The sequence below is a fragment of the Camelus bactrianus genome, chromosome 8, assembly GCF_048773025.1.
Source record: "Camelus bactrianus isolate YW-2024 breed Bactrian camel chromosome 8, ASM4877302v1, whole genome shotgun sequence".
NCBI classification, from domain to species: Eukaryota; Metazoa; Chordata; class Mammalia; order Artiodactyla; family Camelidae; genus Camelus; species Camelus bactrianus.
Window position 1 is genome coordinate 36,155,556 of NC_133546.1, and position 27,083 is coordinate 36,182,638.

General features: G+C 33.8%; 1 protein-coding gene across 2 annotated transcripts in view; it reads left to right on the plus strand.

The window, feature by feature from the left end:
- Positions 1 to 26,043, plus strand: part of TBC1D32 (TBC1 domain family member 32) — a 130,671-nt gene extending 104,628 nt beyond the window's left edge. For both annotated transcript variants that reach the window (XM_010965489.3, XM_045524458.2), the window contains 7 exons: positions 430 to 513; positions 6,904 to 6,973; positions 8,740 to 8,855; positions 9,658 to 9,812; positions 11,726 to 11,866; positions 14,102 to 14,290; positions 24,207 to 26,043. In XM_010965489.3, the coding sequence (XP_010963791.2) occupies positions 430 to 513; positions 6,904 to 6,973; positions 8,740 to 8,855; positions 9,658 to 9,812; positions 11,726 to 11,866; positions 14,102 to 14,290; positions 24,207 to 24,326 (875 nt within the window). In that variant the 3' untranslated portion in view covers positions 24,327 to 26,043. The remainder of the gene's footprint in view (positions 1 to 429; positions 514 to 6,903; positions 6,974 to 8,739; positions 8,856 to 9,657; positions 9,813 to 11,725; positions 11,867 to 14,101; positions 14,291 to 24,206) is intronic.
- Positions 26,044 to 27,083: the final 1,040 nt, after the last annotated feature.

Consider the following 27,083-nt stretch of genomic DNA (forward strand, 5'->3'; position numbering starts at 1 on the left):
AAAACACATAATATGTCCTACTTTTAAAAGTGATGCAAGCTATGCATTGATTCTGGTCTTAGGGTTCACTTTTTTTTTCTGTGTGTGTGAGTAATGATTGTAAGATGTTATAGCCTAATTAGTGATAATTTTTTTCTGTATTGAAATCATTTAGCAAATTCTGAAGTAATCCTTAGAGGATCTAAAGATAACAGATGATTCTTTTCCAGTTTTACATTGAACAGATTCTCAGTGAAGCTATTAAAATTTAAATTACACTGGAAACATTGTTATGAATATTAAAATGATAACGTGTTTTGAATTGGCCCTCCTTAAGAGCATTGCTATGAAGAAGTTATGACTTTTATCTACTAGTCTGTGATTTAGAGATGCAGTATCATGTATTATTCTTGACCTTTAATATCCTAATTATTCTCTTGTTTATTACAGCTTTAGTAGAATTACTTGGAAAATTTGTGCTTCATCTCTCTGAAAGCCCATCTGAATGCTACTTCCCCTCAGTGGAATATACAGGTACATTTTAAACATTTTGAATTTTGTAAAGTGCTCAGTGTGCAGATAGATGTTTCATAGAGGTGTGTAATTAGATTACAAATATGCACAGGGTTTTTCATCCTAAAAATCTCTCGCTTCTTGCCATGTATATTCCAGACATCTTTCAGTCTCTTCTGTGCAAATGTCTTGAGTTTCCTTGTAACTTTCTAAATTTTTTGAGCTCTTTTTTTTCTGTCTACCCATTAAAAATTGGTTTTCCTTAACGCAATGTCTTCCAATGTCTTTGACGCTTCTGTTTTTATCCACTGTGCTCTAGTGATCTCATCTGCTCATACTATTTTACCTGCCTTATATATTGACTTCTAAATTCACCTTTTCTACTCAAAGATCTATAAGCTTCGTTCTCATACTTCCAGATGCTTAACAGGTAAACATCACCTGGATGTGCTTCACAACCTCAGACTTGGAAGGTCCAGTAGGGACCTCACCTTACCATCCCTCACTGAGATACACCGTTCTTATACATTGTCTCTTTTTGTGGGCAGTGCAGTCGTCTGTCCATCTAAACCAAAAACTGAGGAATGATCGACTCTCAGTCCACATTTCCCTCCCAATCACCAAGCCATATCAATTCTGTCTTCTTAATATATCTCAAGTTCATCTATATCGATCTTTACTCTTCTTTATGTTAGTTTAAGCCACTATTACTTTTTGCCTAGGTTATTACAACAGCCTCTTTACCTGATGTCTCTACCTGAAGTCTCATTCTTTTCAGAGGTATTCTTTATGCTGCTCTCAGAGTGACCTATGAAGTGTAAATCTGACTCACTCATTCCTGTACCACTTAGAAGCTTACCATTGACGTGAAGTTTAAGCTTCCTATTGTGATGCCCAAGGCCTTACATTATTCTTCTTTCTTCTCTAGCATCATCCCTTTCTCTCCATGCCTCATATTTGTTTTTCAGGAACACTGAACAATTAGCAGCATTGCCAGCCTCCCCATCTCTTCTCCAAATACACATTCACTTATTCAACTAATGGATATTTTTCCTCTACTGTGTAATAGAACTTTTCTAAGCACTTGGACACAGCTGTGAACAAAAGAGAGAGAGAAATCTTGCCTTTATAGAGTTTACCTTCTGATGGGAAGACAGCCAATAAATAAGTAACAGATTCAGTATGTCAGGTTGGATGATGGTAAATGAGAAATGCACAGCAGGGAAGGGGTCTAGAGAGTGCTGGGTTGGGGTGGGGGTACCAATATTAAATAGTGTTTAGAGCAGCAGAAGTGGGAGCAAGATATATGGATGTTTTCAGAGGGAGAGAATTCCAGCAGGTGACTAGGAGGGAGACTGGTACAGCTGAAATGGAGTAAGGGAGAAGGAAGAATTGTTGGTGTTGAAGTTAGGAGAGGATAATAAAGGGTCTTGAACAAAGACGTGACATGTTTTGGTTTACATTTTTAAAAGATCTCTATGGCCTCAGGAAAAGACTGAAGGAGAACAAAGGACCAAAGCAGGGAGACCAGTTAGGAGGCCATTGAAGAGATCCAGGTGAAAAGTGGCGGTGGCTAGGATGAGGATGTCAGTGGAGTCGGTCAGAAGTACTTGGATTCTAGGTATATTTTGAAAATAGGACCAACAAAATTGGGTAACAGATTGAATATGGAGTGAAAGAGCAAGAGGAGTCAGAGACCCAAGCTATTGATCTGAGCCACTGCCAGGATGGTATTATCAAGCACTGAGATAGAGATGAATGGGGGAAGAATAAATTTCAGAGAGATTAGGAGCTTGCTTTTAGGTTGTTTTGAATACTTGTTACACATTTAAGTAGTCATGCTCTGTACATGTTGGCTGTTTGAATCTGGAATTTAGGGGAAAGGTGTGGGCTGAAAATACAAATTACTGAATCATCAGTTCAGTGTCTGAAGCCAGTACACATCTCTTTGTCATGTTTTTCTCATATTCTGACTTAATGTCTAACTCACCTGGCAGCAAACTCCTATAGGGTAGTTTCCATGTCTTACCTGTTGTATCCTCTGTATCTAGAATAATAATGTCAACATGTTGACAAATAAAGGGAAAAAATGGGTAAAAGAATGAAAAAGAGCTTTATATACTGTGTCAGTCAGTTTGGATTACTCTATTGCCTATTAAAACTAAAACATCTAAGATTTCTTAGCAGAAGCTTTACTTGATTCATCTGTAGATTAGGATGATTATTTTAGTAACTGTGTAAAGGATGACGCATAGTGAAGAACTGCAATTTCCCAAGGGTGAGGGGCTCAGTAAATGAGGACAGTGAGAAAAGCAGAGATATAGTGTAGACTCATGACAATAGATCATCGAAAGACATTACCCCTCTTCCTCATAAGGGTAACATGACTTTTCTGCATGTTGAAGAAATCATCCTTCAGATATGTGTTATTTATTCAAGTTAGACACGATGTGTCATATCTCCATTAAAAAAAAATTAAATATTTGCCTTCAGTGAGGCTCAGCCTGGTTTTCTGTTTTTGTTTTTGTTTTTGTTTCAGTTCTGTTATCCACCACTGCCCAAACACATCCTGTGCATTCATATCACTGAACCTTTGCTCCTACTGTTTCTTCTGGATGAACTTTTTCCTCTCCATGACACCCATATGATAATATTCAACTCCATTGTAAATTTGCGCCTGGAATGTCACCTTTCTTCTCACTCCCAATCAGAAGTCCCTCCTCTGTGCTCCTATTGCATTCACATTAAACTACCATTTTGATATTTATTGTGTTACATATGGCTAATTTAAATTATTGTTAGTTCCCAAACTTCTCCGTCTTTAATATAGCATTTAATATATTTTATTGAATTACATATACATATTGTTACATAGCATCTATATTCACACAATATATTTGTATAACAATTCTAAAACTATTAGGATTTACAAATATACATATGAATATATACTTAATTAAGTCATAGTGGCATCTAATGCAGATTTAGGAAAGGGATAAAAGTGATCATAAGAAAATGAAAGCAAAGAAATGAAAGGAAAATACAAGGCAGAATTAAACAGAATTAAACAGAAATGAAGGTAGTTGAAGGGAATTGATCCCCTCGGAGCACTGCTTGTGAGTTGAATAGTGTGCTGAGGCGCTGTAGTGTGCATTGTATCATTCAACCCTGTAACTGCAGTTTACCTTTCAGCAAGGTGGATTTGAACTGCACAGGTCCACTTCTAAGCAGATTTTTTTCAGTTACTACATACTGCAGTACTACACAATCCATGATTTGTTGAATCTGTGGATGTGGAATGGAGGATATGGAGGGCCAACTATAAAGTTATCCTTGGATTTCTGACTGCGCGGGGTCGGCTCCCCTAACCCCTGCATTGTTCAAGGGTCTGTTGTACGCACTGAAGTAGGCATAATCATCACATTTGAAATCAGGAAACTAGATTCAGAGGAAAGAAAATAGGAACTGTGAAGAGAAGTTTGAAGAAAAACATTTGTATAGAAAATGATAACTTTATAAACTAACCTGAAAACATATGTGGAAAAAAAACATACAGAGATTAATGATCAAGTCTGTGAGTAAGAGAGGAAATAATTAAGAAGTCATGGAGATTTGCATGGCCAGAGTGGATATCTCGCCATTCCTCAGTATGGCAATCTTCAATTTCTACAGCTTTCTTTGGTACATTGTTTTGGTGGGTCATATTTTGTGTAGATTATCTAAAATTAACATTATGCTGTATGTATTATCTAAATACTCAACAAAGCTGATTGCTCAGGGTGCATGCATTTATTGCCCTCTGTAATATTTCTACATTATGCTGAGGGAGATCTCATATATTGTGTTTGTTGAAAGTATTATCTAGGCAGATAAATCATAAATGTGAATTTAAATTTTGGAAGGCTCCTGCTGAACAACTATCCACTGGTGTTTTAGAGTACAGCTGAAAATAAAGTGACTTCCTGTTGATTGATTGTTTAATATTTATTATTATGATGTGGTAAGTTTGTTGCTAGTATTGTTTGCTGCCCGTGGCTTTAGATATCCTTATCCTTTATCACTTACTTTTTGGCTGGTGGAACAATGGTTTGCTATTACAAAATTTCACTCTATTTACTTTAAATAAACAAAAACCATGTTTGATATAAAAGATGTTTCATAGCAGACGCTGGATAGATATATTTAGTACTTTTTCATGTTTCTTGAAATGAGAAATTGTTTGTCTTTTTAAAAATGACAGCTTGCTAAACCCCAAGGTAGCTGAAATTAGAATAACACAATCATCCATCTGTTGTTAACTCCCTCAGGATTTCAGTCCATTATAAAATTAGCAAATTTGGAAAAATCAAATTAGTTTGGTTGTTTATCCCCTTAAAGAAAGAGGGAAGAACAAACAGATCAGTTCTGCACATTTGCAGTTTGTAAGTCCGTGCAGGTATCCTTCCAAATCTTAACAGACATTAACCATTTGTCAACTCATTTCCCTGGAACGAGTTGGGGATTTTTTCCTTCTGTAATTGCTTCTTTGAAATGATGAATTAAATAGTCCTTTCAGGGTGGTAAATACCGTAATTTTATCTCTTTTCTCTTTATGTTGTTAATCAAAAGGTTAGAAAAAATACCAGAAAATTTTGCATTGTTTCATCTTTTGATTAGTGAAGTATTTTTTAACATTTTTTATTGATTTATAATCATTTTACAATGTTGTGTCAAATTCCAGTGTAGAGCACAATTTTTCGGTTATACATGAACATATATATATTCATTGTCACATTTTTTTCTCTGTGAGCTACCATAAGATCTTGTATATATTTCCCTGTGTGAAGTATTTTTAAACTTAATATATGCAGTTAAATACCTATTATACTTTGGATGTTCAGCAAATATGCTTTTTTTCTGTCTTACATTTATAAAGCATGTTTGTGAGTATGCTTGGTAATTGCAAGAAGGTCTATAATATGAATGACCTTGTCCCAAAAAATGATGAATTAAATAATTTTCAGCATATGGTAAGAAAGAAAATAAAGAAATGGGTTGGCTACTTTGTTTCAGGCAGTGTACGAGAGGTTTGAGTATGCTATTTGAATTGAGTTTTTGTTAAGTGATGGGTTTTGTTGTATGTGCCAGAGGTGTTCAGTGGAAAGAGTAATCAGTGTTGACTAGTGCCGTTAGGAAGATTAGAGGAGGAAGCAACGGTAGAGCAGGAGGCACTGGTGCTGCCTCCTGGGCTATTACAGCTGAAAGAAATAGGAGAGGGTAAGAGTCTTGCAGACAAGGGCAACTGTATAATCAAAGACATGGAATAGTAATGCTTTTTTCCAAATAAAGCTGACTGTACCAATTAGGAGGCTGAGACTCTTTCAGTAGCTTATTAGTCACAAGGAATTAAATTTTATGGCATTAAGAACTGAATAAAATGGGTGGATAAAAGCCACATGTTAAAAAAAGAAGCAACAGAACCTTCAGGCTTACTTTGGGGAAGGAAGGAGTTATAACTTAACCTTATAAGAAGGGGTTTATAAAAAGGAATAAGTTCATGAGTTAAATAAATATATTATTAATAGTATCAGATGTACCAGTGTGTAATGGGGAAAAAAAACCTGCTGATAGAAGATTCGGAAAACCTAGCTTTTGTTTCTATTGCTAGGTAACTTTATGATTTTGGACAGTTCCCTTATTTGTGTGTGTGCATGTGTGCACACATGCATGCTAGTTTCTTCAGTCATAAATAGAAAGTTCCAACTAGACCCTCATTGCTATCTAGTGATGCTTTTGAGTGATCACTCTTAACTTGATCATCCAATGTTGTCAAAGATTAATCCAAACTTTCAACCTCTTCTGTAGTCCTCTGTACTGTACAACCCCTTATTAACTTTTGGTACATGGTTACAATTTGTACTTCACAAAGAATCTGTCTACAAGAAGAAACTTGCTCCCTCCACTTTCGTACTTGCTGTACATTATACAGAGAATAATACTAATTATTTCTTGTTGACACTCACATTTAAATCTTTAAGAAGCAAACAGCCATACTTACCTATGTTTGTAATTCAAAGTCTTTTGTATGCATTACTTGATGAAAGTACAATATTCTAGACCACTTCCGGGTTAACAGCTTTTGTGTTCTGAGAACCAACTAAAAATAGATCAGTATAAAACTGTGATTATTTGTTTTGTGTTATATATGCTTTTAAATGCTCTTTATAGGAGAAAAGTTATTTTGTAAAAAGTTTCCTGTTAATTCCTTTGAAAAACATAACTGACAGTCCTTAATAGAACAGATTCATCAGCCTGTCTTCAAAATTTACATTAAAATATGTAAAAATATTGCTTTCATCAATTTTCAATTAAAATGTGATTATTATGCAGACTTTTATACATTTTTATAACCCTGTGTTCTATTGTTTTTAGCTATTGATGCAAATGTGAAGAATGAAAGTCTTTCATCTGTGCAGCAGCTTGGCATTAAAATGACCGTCAGGTATATTATAGGAAAATATCTCCCTTGTGCATTTCTAAAATTTGTTTTATCTAGCTGATAATGTACTTAATAATATTTAATTTAACCACCAACTATTTTGTATACTTTAAATGCAGACTTTATCATTCAGAAAATAGTAACTTTGTTTTGAGGATATTGGCACATGATTAAATTACTCCTGCAGGTAAATCAGTTATGGTTCATTATTATTTCAGAGGCTAATTACAGTGATTTAAGGCCTTATGACTCTCAGGTTCTTCCGAAAATAGCATTGTAAAAATCAGCACATTGGTAGCACAATCATGCCATTTTCTATAATATGATTAGTTTTCATTGTCAAGCTGTGGTTATGAGTACAAAAGTACCTTAACAATAGGTGCAGAAGTTAAAATGAATAAATCAATTATAGTAGTTTGAATTTTTAGTAATCACATTGTAATTTTCAAATGAAATGGACAACCTGAACAGACTGGGAGTTAAGGACTGAGTCCTTGAACCCCTCCCCCCCCACACACACACTTTTCTTGCTGATTAAATGGGGATCTTGACAGTCCCATTCTATATATTTGAGTGGGTCATCTTCAGAATCAAGTATAAAAAAGATGCATATGAAAGCTTTTAAAGGGACAGTTTTTGTGAATTAATAGCATTATAATAAAAACCATGATAGTGATTCTAGCTCACCCACCTGTATCACATAGGACGTGTAACTCATTATGTTTTGTGATCCTGTGCCTGCCTTTTATTTTGTAATGACCTATTTCTATTCTAAGATGGAATCCATAGATAATATGAGCAGGCTAGTCACATATTTTTTTTAATTCAAGATAATGTTTTATTGTTAAGAAATAAATGGAAAGTGATTTATAATGAAATGTTTCTATACAATTACAGTATGAGACATAGCTGTCACCCATAAAGAATTATTGTGGCTGTGGCAGCTGCAAATAGAGACTGATTTTATTTTGGTGCTTTAAATATTGCAAGAGTATTGCTATTGGCAAAGTGACTTTGCAAAATGGTAAACAAGTCTTAGTAAGGCTTCAAGCAAAGCAAAAGTACTATCTTTCGCTAATTTATGCATGGTCTCATTCAGCGTATAATAAAAAAATAAGACAAATGTTTCTTGATTTTATACAAAACAGAATTAATTTCACATAATTATAAATAGCTTTTTCATCTATGCAAGTAATAGGCAGGACATTTGCAAGTTGTTACTGTGTAGAACTGACTGTCCCACGTCTGATCTCCTGGCCCTCACTCACCAAGTATCAGTAGTGCCCCCAGTCACTATGACAGTTAAAAATGCCCCCATCAGTTTCCAGACTGGCCCCTGGGCCACCCTCGTTTAGATCTGTTGGACTAGATGAACTCTAAAATTGCCTCTAGACTTAACATTCTGTCAGTCTAGCTTGTCAGCATTCCATATTTTAGATTAAGTTCAGGAAAAAATGTTTATAATTTACTACTCATCTACAGTATCTTTGTTTTATTCTCTCATTACAATTTCATTTTCCTTTAAAGTTATTGGTATTTATTAGATGAATACTACTAATTCAAATATATCATAATTATCCGGTATATACATTGAGTGTTAATCTTTCTTAAGTGCTCTGTATAGCATAGTTAGGCTAAAAGTAGAAGTTTGAAAACTTAAAATCTTGAGATCTCAAGAGAGCTGCACTTTGATGAATTAAAAAAAAAATGAGTTTGCAATGCAAGGCCAGACATTTTTCATTTGTTTGTTTTCTGGGTTTTTATGATAGGTATGGCAAGTTCCTCAGCCTGTTAAAAGATGGTGCAGAAAATGATCTTACCTTGGTTTTAAAGCATTGTGGGAGATTCCTGAAACAGCAGCAAGCTTCTGTAAAATCTTCTCTTCATATCCTTTTTAAATTATTGACATTACTTGATTTGCTCTATCTTCATATATTTTTCAGAATTCTTTGATGGAGTACTTTAACACATTCATAGTAAAATAGTACTTTTATAACCTATATTAGTGATTTATTTGTTATGATATATATGTATAGCATTTTATTCTATATTTCAAATATGTACTTTATTAAACTGAGTAGTAATTACTAAATTCAGTTTTATTAGTTGAATCTTAAACTAAATAATTAAAGTTATTAGAAAATATGTTCAGACATATATAAGGAAGTTTTAAAATAGATTAAATCAGAGTAATATCGAGATTTTGTAAATCTAGAATAAGAATAAAACATCCATTTTTTGTTTTAATTAGTCATCTTTCAGAAATAGGGTTTGACCTGAAGTATGCAAGTCTTTTGCATTACTGAATTCTAAAAAGTATGGATTTTTTAATACTTGATTATGCTAATAATCTGGCAGATAACCTAAACTACAGAAAGGTTGGTATTATTGTGTTAATGACTTGAAAAGGGTGTTTCCATAAAGCAGATAGGTTTGTCCTCCAGTAGCTGGTGCTTTTGGCCTCCACTGTCAGCAAATAGTACATTAAAATAGTTACTATATAAGTAATTTTGTTATTAATAAAATTTAATTTTATATTAACAGCTTATAAATTGGTTGAAGACAAAATGAGAACTAAGTATCATTAATATCTCTTTCCTGATAGAGATCCTGGAAATGTTATTTATGAAGTTCTTATATTTAACCTTGTAAGATACTATACAAAGTTCCTTAACTGTGCCTTTCAGTCTGCCTGCAGGGGAGTTACACTGGCCATGACTGGTTTGTATCTTCTTTGTTCATGATAATGCTGGGGGATAAAGAGAGAACGTTGCGATTTCTTCAGCAGTTCTCCAGGCTTCTGACTTCTGCTTTCCTTTGGTTGCCAAGACTACATATTTCTGTAAGACTTTTTAGTCTGTTTTTAAAGGAGTGTTTTAAATTTTAAGGAAAATTCTATTTAAATTTATTGGGATCTTGTTATTTTATTTGTAAAGCACTCTATAATAATTTATTCTCATTTTCTAACTGAATGCTTTTTTGACTGATTCCTTTTGAAGATACAGATTAAAGATTTTCTCAAATTATTGTTGTTGTACCTAATGGTAACTGAGTGAAAGATTGATGATAATAAATGCATTATTAAATTTTAAACCTGTCATTTAGTAAAGTATAAAATTCCATATTGTAAAAAGAGAACTATTGGATGGATATTTTATTGCTTTGTTAGAAAGAATCTCTGGTTAAATTGCTGTTTAAGGAAATGGTATATTAAGTCAAAATTATATACATATCGTATAGAGGAAAAGCACACTAATTTTATATACATTTTGGAAATCTCTGATGAGTTTTGATTACGACATTATAGTGTATTCTTAAAGGTTTTATTACTAGTCTGTGAGATGTAAATTTAGTTTAGAATTAAGTGCATACCTCAATTTATTAATGTTTCCATATTTTGTTTTACTTATTTACTTACTGCATTTGAGACCTCCAACATGGGGAAACTGTCAATTATAATAAGCTATGCCAATGCTCCCCAAACCTTTACCATGACATGTTGCACTTGGACAACAGAATCACATGGCATCCAAGAAAAATTTGTTAAGGAGGCTGGAGAGTTGTATCTATAAATCTATATTATATACAGATATATCTATATAGTTATATCTATAGCAAGTTAAATGAAAGCATTTATTATCATATGCTTTTACAATATATGATAAGAAGAATAAAAGCATAGCACTAAGGAACACATTAAATATTGAAATTTTATGCTTGGAATAGCTATAAGCAATTCCAGTATAAGACTTTCTATCTTTTGTATTTTACTATAATGAGAAATTTGTTTGTGGGAACAGGAGGAAGCAAAAAGGCAAAAGAATATGTACTAGTTTTTCTCAAATCAGTGGACCTGTTTTCCTCTGTTAACCAAAATTTGAACAGTTCTTTAAAAATTACATGAAGGTTTAAAATATCTTAAAGATTTTTCACTCTTGCATTTATGAATGTAATGTTAAAAATTCTTTTGATAATAAGTATGGATTTTTAAGTCCAATCACACATTTTCATGTCAAGTACTTAAAAATGATACCTACATTCCACTAGTCTTAACTATTCTACTTTACTGTTCAGATTGTGACACTGTCAGACATCATCAGTGAATTGTTTTTAACCATAACTTTATAAAGTTGCATTTCTGCTTTGACTATAATAAACCTTTTCCAACACCTTATTTTTAACACAACAAGAGTGATGTGTTCTAATAGCGTTTCTTCCCATGAAACTGAAATCAGGCAGGACTTTGGCAGCTTTGATGTTATTAGATTTACCATTTTGATACCATCATTTAATATGGAATATAGACCTGTGAATGGAATGGAGTGACATATTACTCAGGGGTTTTAGACCGAAATCTCGATGTAAAGCCTTGACATCTTTCTGTTGGTGCAGTTGTATCGTCAGTGACGACTCACGCAGTGCCTTCTATAGTATCATTTCTTCTTTTCAAGTACAAATATACCAAGTTGAACATTTTATTGCCAGTAGTTTGTTTTACTGCTTCTTTGTAAAGCAAATAACATTCTGCTAAGATTCCTCTTCAGGGATTCTATTTATACTGCATTTATTGAGATTTATTCTCTCCCCAGTGTTTAACATTCTACTTTTTAACTTCCATAAAGTTTGGAGTAACTTGTTCTGCCACTATATTAATTTTGAAGTTGCAATATAAGACAAAATATTTAGATAAGTTTGTTTGATTGTTTTTAAATTAGCTGGATATTCATTAATTCTCAATTTCTCTCTTTCATGCAGAGGTACCTACCTACTGACACTATAGCATCTGGCATTCATCCAGTGTATTTCTGCAGCACTCACTACATTGAAATGCTACTGAAAGCAGAGGTGCCACTTGTGTTTTCAGCTTTTCACATGTCTGGTTTTGCACCATCACAGGTAATCCATAGGAAGTAGCATTTCTTCAACTCTCAGATCTCAGTGTCTTTAAAGAAAATTACATTCTCAGCAAATATAGGAAATACATTTAAATTAATCACATCATTTTTGTAAGCAGTCATACCTCTAAATGTGCTAAATCTTTAAACTGGGGTTTTTCCCCTAGGTCTATTGTAATATATAGATTTACACTATAGTAGATCCCTGGCATTCACAGGTTTTGCGTTCATTTTCAGCAATTCAAGACAGACATTTTGAAAGTTTATGACATGTAGGCTTGTTAATGGAGATAATAATATCTGCTTGATAAGTCTTATATAAGGATTAAGGGAGGTAACTGAGGACAAGAATAATTATCTACACTGAGCATCTGGTATGTGAGATACTGTACCTTATCTAACAAAGCCCAGCTCTCTGCTTCTATTGGGATCTGGAAGGCTTAATGATTTTCTTTTGAGGGCCAGGGGTTGTACATGTGGTCAGATGCAGTAGCTACAGATGTCTCCCTCCTAGTCCTTCATTGGACTGACTTTCTACCCTATGTTATAATGAGGCTAAATTTAATATTTGATCCAGTATGATCAGTGTCCTTATAAGAAGAAGTTTAGACACCAGTCATGAACAGAGGAAAGACCATGTACAAACATAGGGAGAAGATGACCATCTACAAGCCAAGGAGAGAGGCCTCAGAAGAAATCAGCCCTGCCGAAACCTTGATCTTGGACTTCTTCAGAATTATGAGAATATAAATATCTGTTTAAGTCACTCAGTCTTTATGACAACACTAGAAAACTAATACACCATGTTAAAGGCAGTTAAAAGCAGAACCAGCATCCCCCAAATTGAATCGGGGTATAAAAACAAATTTTAGAAACTACTCAAAAATATGTTTTTAAAAGGTCAAAACAATAGAACAAAAAAGGAAAATTTGTGTGTATCTTATATATCATGACAAACTGAGATTAGCCACCATATCTGTTCCCATTCCTTACTTCCCACTCCTCAAAAACTTTATAGGGAAGAGAGGGTCATTAAAGGAAATCTTTCCTCAATAGTAATTTGCAAATCATAATTGAAAATGAAAATATTGGAAAGTAATTAATTGTCTCAGTTTCCCAGGACTGTGGTATCAACGTACTACAAACTGAGTGGCTTCAAACAACAAAAATATATCATCTCACCGTTTTGGAGAATAAAGCATCAGAATAAAAATGTTGGCAAGGCTTTGCTCCCTTGAAGGCTCTAGGGAAAGAACCGTGTGACCCCTCTCTCCTAGCTGGTAGTCTTAGATATTTCTTGGCTTATAGATGCAGCTCTCCAATCATGTCTTCACGTGACATTCTCCATGTGTGTCTTTTCAGTGTCTTCCCTCTGTGTGTGTCTTTGTGTTCAAATTGTTCAGTTTCCATGACACCAGTCATACTGGAATAGGGCTCACCCTAATGACCTCATTTTAACTTAGTTATCTCTGTAAAGATCCAGTTCTCAAATAATGTCACATTCCTGAGGTTGAGACTTTGACGTACTTTTGTGGGGAGACACAAAAGTATAACATTAATGAACCAAAATATTAATGATAATGTTAATCATTGTGTCATTCTTACTGTTTTTTTTTTTACCTTTTCTGTTTCTTTTCCTATAATGGGCATGTATTGCTTTTATAATTTGAAAAATATTATTCAAATAGTAAGGTAAATGATTTTTATAAAAGTCCCATTTTTGATTTATTCTCTATATTAGTGCTCAGTTTTTATATTATGTAATTCTAGTTGGTTTAAATTGTTTTCTGATTCAGCAAGAGCCCATTTGCATTAATGTAACATTTAGCAATCTGTCATCTGCATAGTTATACATCTGTGATCATAGGTAGGATAGAAAAAGCTCCCATCTCTGAATTAAAATAGTTTCAGCATTTGTTGTCTGTAGCGATCAGACTGCTATTGAAGGTAAGAGGAGGATAGTAAGAATAAAGGAAGCATTTAGCAATAGGTGTATCAGCAATGTGAACACTGTCAGTTACCCCCAGGTCCTGAGTCCCTAAGGCCATGAAAGTTTTCTTACACATTAGGCAAACAGGTGAAGCATCCTTATTAGGCTTCTTATATGTAGAATGTCTTTCTATTTTGATTAAATTCGAAGCTCTTCACTGGTTTTGTGTGCATTATTGGATGCTGCTTTTTAAAAGTTAAATATAGTTTCATAAGCTTTCTAATGAATTGACTTTTTTTCCCCTAGATTTGCCTGCAATGGATAACTCAGTGTTTCTGGAATTATTTGGATTGGGTAGAAATCTGCCATTATATTGTTACTTGTGTTTTCCTTGGTCCTGATTATCAAGTGTACATCTGTATAGCTATATTCAAACATCTACAGCAAGACATTCTGCAGCACACTCAGACTCAAGATCTGCAGGTGTTCCTAAAAGTAAGTAAGTTTATTTCTAGAGGAAAAATGCTGGCTGAGAGTTAATTGCCAACTCTAATGGGGTACCTAATGCCAGATACTTTTCTAGACACTCATGCGGTCCTAAAAACAACCTAGGTATTATCATTCTCATTTTAGAGATGAGGAAACTGAAGCACTGAGTTAAGTTGCCCAAGATTATACAACTAGAGAGTGGTGCTGAAGAGCAGTGCGGCTGGTATATGAAGTTAAACTGCCTGGATATAAAACTTTGCTTTAACCAGTATGCTGTGCCAAAAGGCCTGTTTTTTTTATTGTTTGGGGGAAATTCCCATGCTTTATTTGGTGGATAAAAATTGAAGTTATTGTGTTAATACATAGCTTTGATACTTTTACAAAACACTTAATATCCTACGCCTTTATATTCTATACTTTTTAAAAACTCACCACCATATATATAAGTTAATATTTTAAAGCAAGATATAATTATATTTGCTTACTTTCTCACAATAATGTGACTTTTGAAGCTCTGGACTTTAGGGAGTACAAGATATATAAATACGTCCTGGTGGGTGATCCTTGACAGAAGTCCAACTTTGTTTTAAGTTAAAATATTTCCTTGAATTTCATCCTCCTGCTACCCTCAGACACAGATATGAATGCATATGCACATATACACCAAAACCAGCATTGGTCATGTGCTTGTTTTTTCTAGGTTGACAAATAATTTCTAAGTGAATCAGTTTTATCTTAATTCTTTACCATTAGATACTTATCAGAGTTATTTTTCATTTGATGATTTTTCTGTAAATAAATGTCATTGGTCACTTAAGGTTGCCAAACTATTGAGCATTTTTATTTCCTAAATACTGAATTCCAAAGGTCTCAAACTTCCTACATATATCACTAGACTTATGATCTTAGAAACATTCTTAATGAAAAAAATTTAAGAGGACAGTGGTTGTACATGTAGAAGGAAGACTTAGGTAGGGGAAAAAAAAATAGTGACCTGCAAGAGGAAATTTGGAGAACAGGGATAGCTAAGTAAAATATGTTGAGGACAAAATGTCCATTTCTTTTCAGTAAAGGACATTTCATCAGTTGCAGGGATTTCAGAGTCCGCAATTTCCCCCAACTCTTACATTTAAATATCACCTAACCTGTAATTCTCTAATCTCTTATGCACTTTAGTTTCTCTTACAGTGTTTGTCACTGGCTGAAATTATTTTATATATGTTTTTGTCAGTCTCAGTATGCTGTATAAGCTCCACAAGGACTATAATCTTGTCTATCTCAATTACTAATGTATTTTCAGTGCCTCAAATGGTACCTGGCACATAGAAGGTGCTCAGTGAATACTTGTGATAAAGTAAACAAAGAATGTAAATAAATACAAATGGAAAGATGAATGAACTTAGTTTTATTCACATTGAATAACAAACACTACTAACTTCTTCTAATTGTTAACTTATCTTCATTTCCATCAGAAGGATGTCTTTATATTTAATCATCTTTAATCTGATTAATGTTGACTATTGCAGTTTCAGCTCTTTCTTGACCACTACAGGGAAAAATTATAATAGGGTTTACAAATGGTGAACTCTTTAAATATGTCCCAAAGTCTGTTTGCTCTGGACATAAATGCTATCAATTTAAAACTAAAGAATTTTTAAATGAAGGAGAAAAGATTATCTTTACTATCTAAGTCCTATTTAAATTGCTAAAATTTTAATTGAATTAGCAAAAAACATGGGCAAAGAATTAATTTTAGCACTTGTCTTGGAACTACGTTACCACTGATCTCTTTTGATGGACAGTTATTTTTCTTGTGAGATAAATTCCAGTGTATTTTTTTTAAATATGCATTTACGTATCCTTTTAACTACTGCATTAAGCTCTCTGTTATAATGTCTTCTTTGCAAAGTATGTAAATATATGTACACTATTTTTTTACTTATTCACATATTAACCAATGATGAAATTTCAATTAAGGAAGTGGTTTTTATTCTTCCTTCTCTCAGAAGATCCCCCAAGTCAGAAAGATACATGATTTTAAAATTCCTCATTATACTATTGTTATTGGGTTTAAACCTTGGAAATTATCTTTTATACTTTCTGATCCAAAGTCTCAGATCTGTACAAAAGAGAAAAAAGCTCATCAATAATTCTCCACATAACTACATACCACAGCCATAATAATATTCTTAATTGATTATGTGTCATTCCCTGACTCTCCATATTTAATAATGACTCCTCCTGAGAGGAGAGAGGAGGTAGAGTAGAACAGAGGGCTTTTTATTGTATATGTTTATGTGGGCTTTTTTATAATTTTTGAAGAATGAATCCATACTTCTTTTATAATAAAACTACTTCTTAAAAGGAGTGTATTGAATCATTATATAAAAATGGATAGAAGAAGCATCTGACTATGGTAAATAAGTTCAAATAATCAGGCTCAATTAAATTAGTTTCCAAAATATTGAAAAACCACAAACATGTTATGTTTTCAACTATTACCAGTTATCCTGAGAAACTTTCGATAATGAGATGGTTCCAGAAGACTGAAAATATGCAACTCGTTTCCCGGTTTACATTTCATATATTGTCATAAAGGGACATGATGAAAGCATTGCTTTAGGAATAAGAATTTGTCTGAAGCATGTAGTATAGAGACAATATCAACCTGTTTTGTATCTATTTTGGTTTAGGCTCAAGATTTTAAATCAGGTAATTGAGTCTGGATTCTTTGCCTGCATTTCTGATAGCCCACTGAACAATTTTTCATGATCAGTGTATTAAAAAGATGACTTGGAATTTCTTAACCCAGATTTACTAAAAACAAAACAAAACAAGCAAACAAAAAAACTTGGTTTTTTTCCTCATTTGATTAAATCACTAAAATATTAGATGAATGCCATGGGTATAAATTATTCAGCAAAGTGTGTTGTCTGAGTTTTTCACAATATCTTTTTAGACATAACAAAAATAGAGGTTGGATAATAAAGCAGCTAAGTACATTATTCCAACAACCCTGTGGTGATTGATAGATTAGTACTGAGCTAGATGGCAGCTTCTAAAGGTATGCTGAAGAGCTTCGTCCTTGGACCTAATGTTTTTCTGTGACAGACAGTGGTTCAGAAAATCTATAGGCACAAACTTCCAGAAACAGAAGCATCATCCAACAAAATAAATATTCTCAGTATCTCAACAGGCTTGAAAAGTGTAAAGTTGTGTTTTTGTTGTTTGTTTTTAGTGGAGCATTCCCTCCCTCCCTCGGCCTTGCCCTCACCCTTCTCACCTTCTTCTTCATGTACACACACACACACACACACACACACACACACACACAACAGGTATAGGGAGGGTCAGTTTAATAGTTCTTCAGAAGACTCACTGTTTTAGCCAACTGGCTTGTATTCCTTTCTGCGTGCTAATAGGCTAGCAGTGATGTTGGTTTTACTTTGTGGACTCAACCTGGGGATAAACTTCACTGAAATGCCAAGCTAAGAAAAGATTACCTTCCAGTGAAAATCAGGCTGTGAAGACTCAAAATACTTAAGTAAAATGCTTCAACTAAATCTTTCATATTATGGCAAAATCAATTTATAATTGTGAAAAAAAAAATCAGGTTAATTTCAACCCATCAGTAAACTGTCAAGAGGGATTTTTTTGCTGTTGCTGTTACAGCTCTGGTTGGTTAGCTGACAGGGTAAGAAATGGAGATCAGACTGAGAAAAACCAACTGTGTGCTAAGTTTTTAAAAGACCAAAGTATTTACAGAATTAAAAATAATTCATCATTTGAAGGAATAGATACAACATGCTCAGTAATATGTCAGCTATGATTTTCAGTTACGTTTTCTGCATTGTCTGTATATCATTTGAGTCCATCTGAAGTCAAATTCTGGCTCTGTCCCTCTGACTGTAAGCTTAGGCACCTTGCTTAACCTCTCTATGCCTCAGTTTTCCCATTTGTTTAATTGGGTGTGAAGTAATACCTATCACATGGAGTTGTTGAGGAATTAAATGAGGTGATATTTGTAAAATACTTCTAGAACATTATCTGGCACATAACAAGTGCTCAAGTTAAAAAAAAAAAGCCATTATTTGGGTTTCTATTTCCCTGTTCCGTTCGTCTTATTTAGGAAAAAATATGCAGACAACACAGCAAAGGAAATAGGATTTTCTCCTGAGTCCATTGCTGGACTATATACTTTTGCTCCTACTTTTTTTCTCCAGCTCTTGTGACATCTTAGTGTTATAAAATATCATAGTAATACCCGGCATATACTTCAGATCTGTGTCAGGAACAGTCTCTTACATTGCATCTGATCAAGACCTACTCCCCCATTTACCCAGCCAAAACTGAATCCTCTCCTTAATTATCATATATGCTTTGTACCCCTGAACTGAGTTAAAACCTATCCTAAATGTTTAAGAACTTCATATTCTATCCAGAACCATACACTCCAGACCCATACACTCTATCTAAACTATCCTGATCTTAAGGATCACTAGAGTCTTTATTAAAATTGATGCACTGAGATTTCTCCCTAGTCCTGCTAAAACAGAATTTTCATGACAGAGTCCTGAGTTGTCAGTTGTTGTAGCTTGCAGCTTTTATAATATGTAAAACTATTACCTTTGGAGCTTGAATCCAGAATGCCCCACCAGTGATTCAGAAGTTTTAGGGGATATTGAGTCCAGGAATTTTTAGTTAGACCAGACACCTCAGGAATAACATACTAGAAGAAACATGACTTGCAGGTTGTTGGTGTTTCTACCACTTTGGTCAGGAAAGAAGGTCCTTTTTCATGTGATAGGTAGGACACAACACACAAAAGGTCATATCTAGCAAGGGTGAAGAGCAGAGCTAAGTGCCCAAAACTCCATCTTCTTTGGGGCCGTCTCCTTTGGGGTGAGGTCATGGGGCCTTGGGTTGCCCCCTAATGCCTGTGTTCAGTCAGAGGGGCTGGTTTAATGGACAGAAATGCTGGCCCATCCTGCAGTGCTCCAAGCCTCCTAGGAAGGGGCAGGACTGGGAAGGGGCAGGGCTGGGAAGGGCACTGCTGGTTAGGGTAGGTGCAGGGGGATGCCGGGCAGCAGCAGGTAAGGAGCCCCATGTGCCTGCCCCCCAGATTTTGAGGGCCTCTCCTTAAGCTGCCTCCAACCCCCTGGGGAAAACCAAGCAAAAGCACTTTCCCAGGCCTGGCCTCTGCTGCTCTGCTGTGTTTTTCCCCTGCTTTCACAACCTAAAGGTCTTATATCCATTAGTTCTCCAGGGAGGCAGGAGGTCTGCGGGCTTTATTCATTGCTGTCCTACAGTGTCCAGGACTTCTCCTGCTGTGTGCTAGGTGCTCAGTAAATGTCTGTGGGCTAGATGAGTGAACTTTCTATGTTTAAAATATGTAGATAGATAGATAGCTTCCTATGTGAGAGTTGACATTAATACAAATTCTTTAAGTGACCTCAGAGCATATTGAGTCCTACACCTTTTGTGGTAAACTTATTTTATATACCTCCTGATGGTTATTAATAAGAATTGACTCTTTGTTCCAGTTTAATCCACTCAAAGTGACATATCTTACTTTTTTCCTCTGTAGTTTGTAAAGAGCTATTATATTTTTATCACCTTTTAAATGCATTAATAATTAAATATTTGGGAAAGAATATATCAGAAAATACCTAAGCTTGGTCCCGAAGTCATAAAACTAAGGCATGTCATAATAGCATACTTCATCTTTTTGTGCTTTGTATCTTTTCACCACCCTGAAAGGCCTTATCTTCAGTTCAAATTCCAAATTTACAGGGCTTGCAGTAGCTGTAAAAACATTCTGCTAGAAATTGTTTTTGAAAGCTTTGTTAAAAATAATGTTTGAAATTATAGGTATAGCTTAATTTCCATAATAGGCATATTCTTGAGAAGTTGCAAGAAAGTACAGTAATAGTTTAATATTTTAAGTGAATTGTTCTCTTATATTTTTGGTAAGGAGTTGAAGAGCAGAGACTGGAGTCAATAATCCTTAATGGGCCTGTCCATGCTTAACATTTAACAAATTTGCAGTGCAATCAAAACAATCTAGCTCAACCATTTCAGAGAACATATGTTAATAAAAATGTTCTTATTGTTATGACCACCATTAACACCTTGAGTGCTTACTGAATGCCAAGCACTGGACAAAGAGATTAACAGGTATTGCCCATTCATTGCTCACCAACTTATTCAACTATTGTGTAACAGCTGTGTGTTCCAGGCATTGTAGTCACAAGACAGGCCGTGGCCCTGCCAGATTGACCTCATATTCTACTGGTAGATAAATAATGTGTGAATAAATATGTAATATTTCAGGTATTGCTAGATCTTTCTATAAAGAAGTTAAGTATGGTAAGGGACTCAGTCAGATTTAGGGGTGCTATTTAGATAAAGAGTCCAGTGAAGGCTACTCTGAGGGGGTAGGCAGAGACTTGAGTGAAGCAAAGGAAAAAAGCAATGCAAAGACTTCTGTGCATAATCTCTCTAAATAAGAAGAAAGACAAATGCAAAGGCTCAGAGGTAGGAATGAGCGTGGACCACTTAGAAAGTACAGGATGACCACTGTGGCCAGAGCAAGGTGAGGGAATAAGAACGGTCAGACGACATAAGGCTTTATAGTTCATGGTAAGGAGTTCAGACAGCACAGTTTATGCTATTATTGTCTACATTTACACATGAAAAATCAAGGCTTAAAGAATCTAAACTTTCCCAGGTTCATACATCTAGTAACTAATACAGGGGGGTTTGAACCCTTTTTTGGTCTGAATCCAAATCCTGTGCTCCTTCTAGAATGTCACTGACTAGTCTGTTTACCTTTTTAAAAAAATATCCTAAGTTCAGTGGATCTTTTAATTAAATACTCTTGATAGTAAAATAAAACCAGTGGATACATACTTGAAACTAAATTCTGTATACAGAGGAGAGAGAGAAGCTGTGTGGATGCCGTATCATGTAATATTGAACACATATGCAGCATTGTGGCTTAGGATGGTAATTTTTAATGCTTTTTGATGATTTATCATTCGAAACCAAACTTTAATGAAGAGAGCAAATCATTGAAGGTACACTGGTTGAAAAGCCATTAGGTACAGAAAAGAAAATACAGTATGCTCAAAATGAACTTCTTAACTAAGACATAAACTACTCCAGTACTGACTTAGTGAAAAAACAAAACTTGAACAAATAGAGCACTGTTTATATAAAATGAGATAGTGTTACCTTATATAATTACATGTCTACCAATTTAAAGAATAAGGGGATTCATATTTTTATAGAGTCCAATATATGCAGGTCTATAAATGAAATGATAATAAAGCAGTATTCTGAGGAAATGGTCCTTTATAACTTGAATGATAAGCTGGCTGTCTAAATGGTCATACTTACAAGGAAAAGTTACCCAGTAAAAAGGCCATTAGAGAACATTTATGATAAAATGAAAAATATTCCACTTAGAAGGGAAGTGGAATTCAGAGATTCTGAAATTTTATTCAGAGTTCAAATTGCCTGTGAATTTTAAATAATGAACTATAGCATTTAAAAACATCCCATATAAATGACTGTTTAATTTTTCTCTTATAAAATAAGACCTTAATAGCCTTATTTGCCATTTTTATGGGTGTCCCTTCAGTATAGTTATCAGAATATTTTCTCTTTATTTTAAAATTAATGTCTAAGATGGAAGTCATAATTCAAAAAATATGTCCTCAGGAAAAAATATTTAAACCAAGTAATAGCTATGGTTCTCTATAGGTAGTTTTTATTTTTAAATTAAAGTGGAACAATAATTAAAATATATTAAAATATATTTTGCTTATTTTCACCCAGAATTATTAGAGCTATTGTTCAAATACCATCATCTCCTATTGTAATTCACATTTAATGAACAAGCATTCTTCTAAAACTCATGAATATGTACTAAAACATTTTTTTTTGCACAAGGTTTTTTCCCCCTCTGGTTAGTATGACACATTACTATAATTCCTTTCCAACTTAAGTATAGTTTTAGTGAAGAGGTGATTAATGCCAAATCACAAGTAATTTGGATGAAGAGAATGGATAAATTCATAAATAGTTCCATGACTATCACAACAAATGTTTATAGTGAATTCTTGAATAGTAATACTGGTCTTATTTCAATCCTATTTCTTCCCCAAAGAACAAAGTGAAATATGTTTGATACGAGAGAAATTTACAAAAACCTAGTATTCTTGCTATTCATAAGATGAACATCTTCCCTTTGATTCAGTTGCTTTACATAAGACTGGAGATACAGTATATACCTCAGCTGTTAATTTTTAGGACAAGGACTTTCTCATTCATCTTTGTGTCTTCAGTATATAACCAAGAACTTTACATACAATAAGCGGATCAATCAGTGAATGAATGAAGAAATGGATATCACAATTATTTTAAAATGAATGTAATGTTATCCATATAACTTAACATCATTTGGTTTCCTTAGTTATAATATCAGCCTTATAAATCAGTAATAGTTTTTTTTTTAAGTACCAATTAACTTTTCCCCAGAATTACCCAGATTTTAGGTGATATGTGGCAAGTAGGTGTACTCTTCTCCCAAGTTATTTGCAAGCTGTGAACTATTACTAACCTCGTAGAAGTAATTGGGGGGAGGTTGCTCTTTAAAAGATACTTTATTATATCCACAAGAAATAAAATACCAGAGCTACTGTTAGGCACATAAATACAGATCCTGTTAAATATTTAATATCAAGCTTGTGCGACTCAAGCGTGGTTTTGAGGCCAGCAACTTTGGTGTCTACCTTCCTGTCTGTGCCATGGCCAGATCATGCTGGGAGCGCAATGACACTGTTTCTGTTTTATTTCTAGCAGCTTTGTTTCATTTAATGAATACAGTTCTTTTATGCTACACTTTTCTAGATTGAAATCTAATTTCGTATCTGTTCAAACTCTGATCACTTCATCCATTACTTGTTTTAACGATGTAGTTCAAGTGTAGACTAGTGATATCTGAGGCCCTTGAAAACATTCATTCTTCCTGAGAATTTTGTGACATTTTCCTAGCTACCTTACATTGATTTCTCTCATCTACAAACTGATTGTCTCTAACATAATATTTGGTGTATGATAACATATTATCTTCTGTTCTTTTGAACTGCTCTTGTTTATTGTTAGTAGCTTTTGCCTTTAAACTATAATCTCCAGAAAAGCATGAACTGTACAGAATTCCTTATAACCTCTCAAACTTCTAACATAATACATTACAGTGAGTCAAGGATCATGTTTCTTTTGCAGAATTTTGTTGTTGTTACTTTGAAGGGGAAGCATTGCATAGCTAGTATTTGAAAATGCTAAAAGGAATAGTCATAAAATTTCCTAAAAGTCTCTAAGATTCAGAATGGATGCTCCTACTATTCTACATTCTTGAGTGCCTCATTTGGGACACTAACCATTAATTCCAAATTCGTACAGACATGCATAGTACCAACATTATGAATTGCAGACTGTTGGAGAGTTTATGAACAATAGCTGTAGAACAGATATTTCTTGCAGTATTATAGTACCCTTTGAAAAGCTTTAGAGCCATTACTAATTACAAATGTGAACAATCATTCTATAATTGAAACTTTATTACATCTAAAATATTAGGAAGATTTCATTATCTAAGATTATGGGTTTTTTGTTGTTGTTGTTAGCACTAAAGCTTTTTTGGTTTTGAAAACAGACAACCTTGTTTCACAGGGACATGATTTCTTGCTATCATATACATATAGCCTACTAAATAAAAAGCAGTTGCACATTTACTAGCAACATGAAACTGCCATCTAGAGCTGAAAAAAATGATACATCAACTATTTAAAATTCATTAACTTAGTTGCATGTCTTTACCCAAGCAAATGAACTTCTCTTTATATTTTTTTGACAGGAAGAACCACTGCATGGGTTTCGAGTGAGTGATTACTTTGAATACATGGAAATTTTGGAACAAAACTACAGACCAGTGCTGCTGAGAGACATGCGAAACATTAGAGTGCAAAGCACATAGATCATGGAACACACAATTTAATTTATGTTTTATTTATTTTTAAAGAAAACAAATGGACTTGACTGTTTTCTGTGTCCGTAACAACATACGCTTTGTGAATATACAATATTGTAAATTGTGAATCATTCCTGAGAGTTTTGAATATAATAATGTATTCAAGTATGTATCAGCTCAATATGTGATATGAAGTGAATTCATTTTTGTAAGTTTGTTGTTTTATAAGGTTGTTTAGGAATAAGATCTGTCTTATAGTTCTTTGTGTTTAAGAGTTAGTCTTAACATTTCTTCCTTCCCTAGATGAGTAAGACATTTTTTTCAATGAGTTTGGAAAGTAGTAGCAATATTGTAAAAGTAATTGTTTGACCAGCTAGAGGGAGTCCATGTAAACAAGGAAGATAATTGTCTTCCTCATTTTTTATGTCTTCACATATAAAAGAAAATAGACAAAGCCACACTGCTTATTTTACATATGGAGGAACAAATGATATTTATCATAGCAAGTAGTATGAAAATTATTGTCCTCAGACATAATTGTTTTTCTAGGAATTGCTTTTGATACCTATTTCAATTTATAATTTTTCAATGTGAAATGTAGTCTCCACATGGTTCATTTAAAAATAGATTGGTTATTTCATACTGATAAGCATTTGACTCTCATTTGTTACGCATATTCCTTAGTGATAGGTTTAATTTGTCCTGAACTTGAAGACGTTAAGGAGAATAGATTTGCAAATTAGTTAAATGACTAACAGTGTTTTATTCTATTTAAATACAAGGCTCAGCCAAATGATATTAATACAATATGCTAGGGTCTATTTCCTTATAACTGTCACATTTAATATATGAATGATAAGACACAAAATATTAATTTCAATTAATTTAAAAACAAGTTTTAAAAATTATAGGTAGAGATTGTTTTATACTCATTACTTATGTTTAAATATAAGTCAACCACTAAAATCATTCTGAAGCTTTTTTTCTTTTCAACCAAAAATGGCTTATCCACGAATTCATTTCTCCTTTAGTATGATGAAACAACTGATATCATACAGTTTTTAGTTTCGTGATATTTAGGCAACTGCAAAATCAACCTTCCAAAATCAGGTTTTATGCTGTAAATGTCAACAATAGCTTCTCGTAATGGTGTTCCTAAAGGGCATTGAAAAAGTTGAGAAAAGGAAATTGAGCAGGTTAATTTGACATATTGCTCACTTTAGCTCTGGCTGATATGAGTTAGGTAACAGAGCCCTAGGTTACTCAAAACATCAAGTTTTGTCTACTTTCAAACTTAATTTTGAAAAGCTGTTCCACAGAACCTGTAATACATGTTTATGGTTCCATTTCTTCCCATTCTGTTTCTGAGTTATTGTTATTGGTCCTGAGAAAGTTGCAGCTTTATTTCTTTTTAAAAGCTCTTACATGGTAATTGGAAATACAAATAGAGAAGAGCTATAACTTAATTTTATAATATCCATTGGTGATTTTGATTGGAAACTGAAGTAAGACCTAGATATTACATTTTGGAAAAGTGACTTCAGCTGGAACAAGAAAGCTTTCATTTTCTACTTGACAAATCTGAACAATGACCTAGTAATTTGGTGAAATAAAATGTAAAATATGGTAGTTTTTGTAATTGCCATTGTGAATTATTTTTTTCCTATTTTTGATTTAAGAATATTCTTTAGAGTAGAAATAAATACAGCCCTGTCTTGCCTCACTTTTTTTAATTATTTAAAATATAAGTCCTTAGGACTTATTTCTAATTTGTGAAGGAGTACCTTATATATTTTACAGGATTTATTATAATAAACTACATTTTATGATACAGTGTAAACAAATATGTGAAAAATTTAAATGTTCATATGTAAATCTTTGAATATCTACTTTTGAAGTTTCATTTTTGTAGTTATGCCTCCTCTTGATATTTAGGCATCTAAAGAATCTGTGAAGGTAAAGTAAGCCTCAGAAATTCATCTAAACTTTCTACAAGATTCTTCCTCAATTTATGATTATTAAATTATGCTGTGCTTTAGTTTGATTTTCCAATTCCAATGTGTTAAGGACATTGCTTTGGCCATTCATTATACAGACATATTTTGAGAATTACACATATAATGAAATATTTTTAATATTCAAGATAGAATAAAGGAAAGACAGCATCTCCATTCAAAGAGTCCACAGCCCTCGTGGGAGGGTGGATAATTTTAAAACTGAAAATAGAATTATAAAGGTAAGTGAGAGCTGACCTCTGAATTTAGTGACCTTGATAAGAGCCGTTTTGATGGAGTAGTGAGGGCAAAAGTTTGGAGCATGTTTAAATGATGCTGAGAGGGGAGATTTTCGAAACTGCTCTTTCCAGGACTACTGCTGTTACAGGAAAAAGAATGCAGGTGGTAAACTAGAGGAGGCATGGGATCAAAAGACTTTTTTAAGATGAGAAATGGAAACATGTTTATATGTGGGTAGAAATGATGCAGTAAAGAAGGAAAAACTGATGATGCTGAAGAGAAATGCTGGAGTGAATGTCATGAGTAAATTGTAGGGGAATGGGATCTAGTTAATAAGTCTTGGAATTAGCCTTTGCCTGTAATATGGACACTTCATTCAGAGTAACAGAAGAGGAGACAGTGTAAATGGGCACAGACCCAGGTTGGACATTTCTAGAAGTTACTGTTCTGTCAGCGAAATAGGTAACAAGGTCATCAGCTTAGAATTAGGATGGTAAAAACTTTGGTAGGTTTTAGGACATAAGAGTAA